The sequence below is a fragment of the Asparagus officinalis genome, chromosome 5 (genome assembly GCF_001876935.1).
Source record: "Asparagus officinalis chromosome 5, Aspof.V1, whole genome shotgun sequence".
NCBI classification, from domain to species: domain Eukaryota; kingdom Viridiplantae; phylum Streptophyta; class Magnoliopsida; order Asparagales; family Asparagaceae; genus Asparagus; species Asparagus officinalis.
In genome coordinates, this window is record NC_033798.1 from 80,045,963 (window position 1) to 80,050,737 (window position 4,775).

General features: G+C 43.1%; 1 protein-coding gene across 1 annotated transcript; it reads left to right on the forward strand.

Annotated features, from left to right (window-relative positions):
* LOC109844068 (uncharacterized mitochondrial protein AtMg00810-like) lies at nucleotides 1,620–3,042 on the forward strand. The gene has a single exon (XM_020413082.1). It carries the CDS (start codon nucleotides 1,648–1,650, stop codon nucleotides 2,833–2,835), a length of 1,188 nt encoding a protein of 395 aa, XP_020268671.1. The 5' UTR covers nucleotides 1,620–1,647; the 3' UTR covers nucleotides 2,836–3,042.

Below are 4,775 nucleotides of genomic sequence, written 5' to 3' on the forward strand. Positions count from 1 at the left end.
GTCACCACATCTCCACTTGAGCTTATTCACTCCGATGTTTGGGGGCCAGCTCAAGCATCTACTGGAGGTTTTAAGTATTATGTAAGTTTTGTGGATGATTACAGTCGTTATACTTGGATCTATCTTATTAAGAATAAATCTGATGTTGAACAAATCTTTTATAATTTCCAAAAACATGTTGAGCGACTTTTGAATTCCAAAATCCGCACTGTTCAATCTGATTGGGGTGGTGAGTATCACAGGCTTAATAAATATTTCCAGAGTTCAGGTATTTTGCACCGTGTTTCGTGCCCCCATACATCACAACAAAACGGAGTGGCCGAGCGAAAGCATCGTCACATCGTTGAAACAGGCTTGGCTCTCCTTGCGCACTCCTCCCTTCCTCTTCGGTTTTGGGATGAGGCTTTCTTGATAGCTTGTTATCTCATCAATCGCATGCCCAGTCGTACTCTAAACAACTCTACACCCATCACACGCCTCCTCAACATAACACCTGATTACTTTTTTCTTCGCATTTTTGGCTGTGCATGCTGGCCAAGTCTTCGCAAATATAACTCTCATAAGCTTGACTTCCGATCCAAACTATGCGTCTTCTTAGGGTATAGTGCCATGCACAAGGGGTATAAGTGCTTGGACAAAAGTACTGGACGGATCTACATATCACGTGATGTGATCTTTGATGAATCACATTTTCCGTTTGCTACCTCACCTTGTTCAGTCGCACCATCTTCTTTGTCCAGTGCTGTTTCCTTTCCTCAGTCTGAACCGGTAATTGTAAATGATCATATGCGAAATTATGACTTATCGCTCTTGTTGTCTAACACCTCAAATGCAGCTGCAGCTCCACCACCACCGGCGCTCATACCCACGCCTGTGATTCACGTCCCGGGCACATGCAGCCTTGGGCCTGTTACACCTGGACCTGCTACACCGCCTCCCGGTCCAGAATCTTCGCTGCCTCCGCCTCGCGTCGATGCTGCACCATCTCCTGCATCTGGGCCTCAACTGGCCCAAGAACCCGACAACCTTGTGCCCACGTTGCCTCCGCCTCGCATCGATGCTGCACCACCTCCTGCACCTAGGCCTCAACTGGCCCAAGAACCCGGCAACCTTGTGCCCGGGCCTGCTGTTGCGAGCGATGTTGCTATCCCAACTGATCCTGTTCAGTCTCCACATGGTGTCACTACACGTGGTCGTGCCGGAAAATCGTTTCCCAAGCAGCTCACCGACGGAACAGTTCGGTATGATCCGAACAGACGTGCTTTCTTCGCCGAGCCCACCTCACATCGACTGGCTCTCGCTGAGCCTGTTTGGCGCACTGCCATGGAAGCCGAGTTTGAAGCACTTCAGAAGAACAACACGTGGGCTCTCGTTCCCCGGCCGGCTGGTGTTAATATAGTCGGATGTAAATGGGTGTTCAAACTTAAGCAGCACCCGGATGGCTCTATTGATAAGCACAAGGCGAGGCTAGTTGCACGAGGTTTTACTCAGCGATATGGCGTTGACTATCAGGATACTTTCAGTCCGGTTGTGAAGCCTGCAACGGTTCGCTTGATTCTTGCCCTAGCTTTGTCACGAGGATGGCAACTCTGACAGATTGATGTAAGCAACGCTTTTCTTCATGGCTTCTTGGATGAGGAAGTTTATATGCAGCAACCCCCTGGCTTCGAGGATTCCCGTCGGCCTCATTATGTGTGCAAACTCCAAAAGGCGCTCTACGGCCTAAAACAGTCGCCTCGTGCCTGGTTTTCACGACTTAGCGACAGATTATTCCAGCTTGGTTTTCAGTCTTCCAAGGCCGACACCTCTCTTTTCCTGTTTCATCATGGGGGCGTCACTATCTACATGCTTGTGTACGTGGATGACATCGTGGTTGCTGGCTCTTCTCAATCAGCAGTTGATCAGTTGCTGCGCGCCCTGTCTTCCTCATTTCCGATCAAAGATCTTGGACAGCTGCACTATTTTCTAGGGATTGAAGTCGTCTACAATTCAGGGGGAATCACCTTGATGCAGCACAAATATGCTTCTGACCTTCTTCACCGAGCTCACATGGAGAATTGTAAGAGCGTTTCAACCCCCATGTCTGTCACAGATAAGCTTGCTCGTGATTGTGGAACAGTGCTGGATGATGATGATGCTTTCAAATATCGAAGCATGGTAGGAGGTTTGCAATATCTTACATTAACAAGGCCAGATATTTCTTTTGCCGTTAATAAGGTATGTCAATATCTTTCCAAGCCCACTGATGTACATTGGGAGGCAGTCAAACGTATCTTAAGATATGTCAAGGGAACAGCTGCTACGGGACTTTACCTCCGGCGCTCCAACTCTACACTTCTGAGTGTGTTTACAGATGCCGATTGGGCTGGCTGCATGGATGATCGCAGGTCTACTGGAGGTTTTGCAGTATTTCTAGGTCCCAACCTGATTTCATGGAGCTCACGCAAGCAACCCACAGTATCTCGGTCCAGCACTGAAGCTGAGTACAAGGCCTTGGCTAATGGGACAGCTGAAGCAACATGGGTACAATCCTTGCTGAAAGAATTGGATGTGTGTCAGCCGCGACCACCAGTATTATGGTGTGATAACCTTGGAGCTACCTATTTAACAGCAAATCCAGTGTTTCATGCACGAACGAAGCACATAGAGGTGGATTTCCATTTTGTCAGGGAGAAGGTTGCATTGGGCACTCTTGATGTCCGATTTGTATCTTCCAAAGATCAGGTAGCTGATGGATTCACCAAGCCAGCCACTCGCTACATGCTTGATCGCCTACGACACAATCTGAACCTTGTCATGGTTAAGATTGAGGGGGAATGTAAACAAGGTAGTTAGCCCAATCGAATAGGCATGTAAATCATAGCATGATTGTAGGGATTGTAAACAAGGTAGTTAGCAATCCTATAGGCATGTAAATCATGGCATAGCTTGATTGTAGGGATTGGGCTGTTATATAGGATCTGATTGTTAGGATTTGTTGTAATCCCTACCTTGTACAAATTGTCTATATAAAGAGAATGAAACCCACGGGGAAATTGTGAAGGCAAATTCAATTTATTATCTTCTAGAAACTTTAGTCACTGGAGGCAAGACTACAGGCAAAACTAATATGTGATATTTATACCTAAAATATTATGACACCAAAACCAAATATGCATTTACATTATATGTACAAACAAAATATAGCCAATAGTAGTGTTATATTAGAATTCTTTATAACAGTTCCTGCCGCATTTTCATATTTTTCTATTAAACAATAGTGTATGAGGAAGTACAATCCTTGGTATTGAGGACAGTACAGCAGTCCAGCAAGAGGAGGGCCTGTGGTTAGGAGGAGGAATTGATACCAGACTAATTGACAATCGTCGCAAGCAGAACGAAGGCAGAGTGGAGGAATTTTAGAAGAATTTGGTAGAAATTACAATGGTTACTAGTGATAGGGTAACAAAAATTGGGTAAACGGATTGGGCTGCTTGTCCCATTAGCATTTAGTTTCATAGATATGATGCGTTGGTTCAATAGGCTCAAATAAAAAATCTTAGATCAAATACTCAATACGGTTTTGTGGGGGTCACTGAGGGCAATTGACCCCATTGCCTCCACTGCAAATTTGCCAATGGTTGAAAGTGTTAACTCAATTTCCCAACAGAAATCTGCTCATGCTTGAATAAAGAGATATAAATTAAGAGGTTGTTTGGAGGGGCTTATTTTTAGAAGCTTTTAAGCTATATTAGCTTTTGGTGGCTTTTGGCTTCCATAATAAAAATTTATAAAAATTATTTGGGTAGAATAGTAATTTGTTTGGTCAAATCTAATTTATTTAGGTGAGCTTATAAGCTAGTTTTTCAAAAGTTATGGTATATTAGCTTTTCAACATAGGACTTATAGGCTAACTTATTTGATATTTTACTAAACATGAGGTTATGAACAAGTTAGCTTATAAATTAGTTTGACTAAAAATAAGCTTCCCGAAACACCCTGTACGTTATTCCAGAATTTCCAACTATATATGAATGGTTGTCAACTAATGTTACCGAGTGCGCATTCTGTAAGTGTACTATATCACTTATCTCTCATTGTATTGCTTGAAACAATGATTAAAAATCAAAAGCTATAAAAAATAGTAGGGAAGATAGCAAAAGATAAGTTAGTAGTTATATAAAAATGTGTAGTTCCCTAAGGGGCGGTCTGATGGTACATTTTAACGGGCGATTTTCTTCCTGCTAACGTGCACCTTCGCCTAGATTTGAATGGCGAAGAAGAAGAAGAATGGTAGCAAGATAATCCTTAATAGTGAGTTGAGAGATTCAATATTTGACTATCCCTCCTCGGCTAGTGTTGGAGCTTCTTTATCTAGTGCTGGAGTTGAATCGGATGGAACTGGAAACTCTTTGATCTCTCAAGAGATGGAGAGTACAGGGCCAAAGGGAGCAAAGAGGAAGATGCAGATGGATAAAATCCTTGCAAAAACGAATCCATTAACAGATCCGCCTCTGCCAGATGAACTCTAGTCTTCGGATTACTCGTCAGTTAAGTAAATCCTCTCATTTTATTGTATGGGCTGATGATGTAGAGGAAAGTGTTGAATCTGATCTAGTAAAAAATGCTTATCTAGATGATGGTAATGATGAGATCTGCACGCACTCCTTTTGTTGCTCAAAATATGATTTCGAGTGTGAAAATTTATAATCCCAATTTTGAAGAAGTTATTAATGAAAAATCAAATGAAGTAGCTCGTGAAGAGGATATGAATCTGGAAAATAATAAGCAAGAAT

Bases quoted from the DNA above. Each gene is read 5' to 3' on its own strand.
- LOC109844068 (XM_020413082.1), top strand. From the start codon at position 1,648: ATGCAGCAACCCCCTGGCTTCGAGGATTCCCGTCGGCCTCATTATGTG.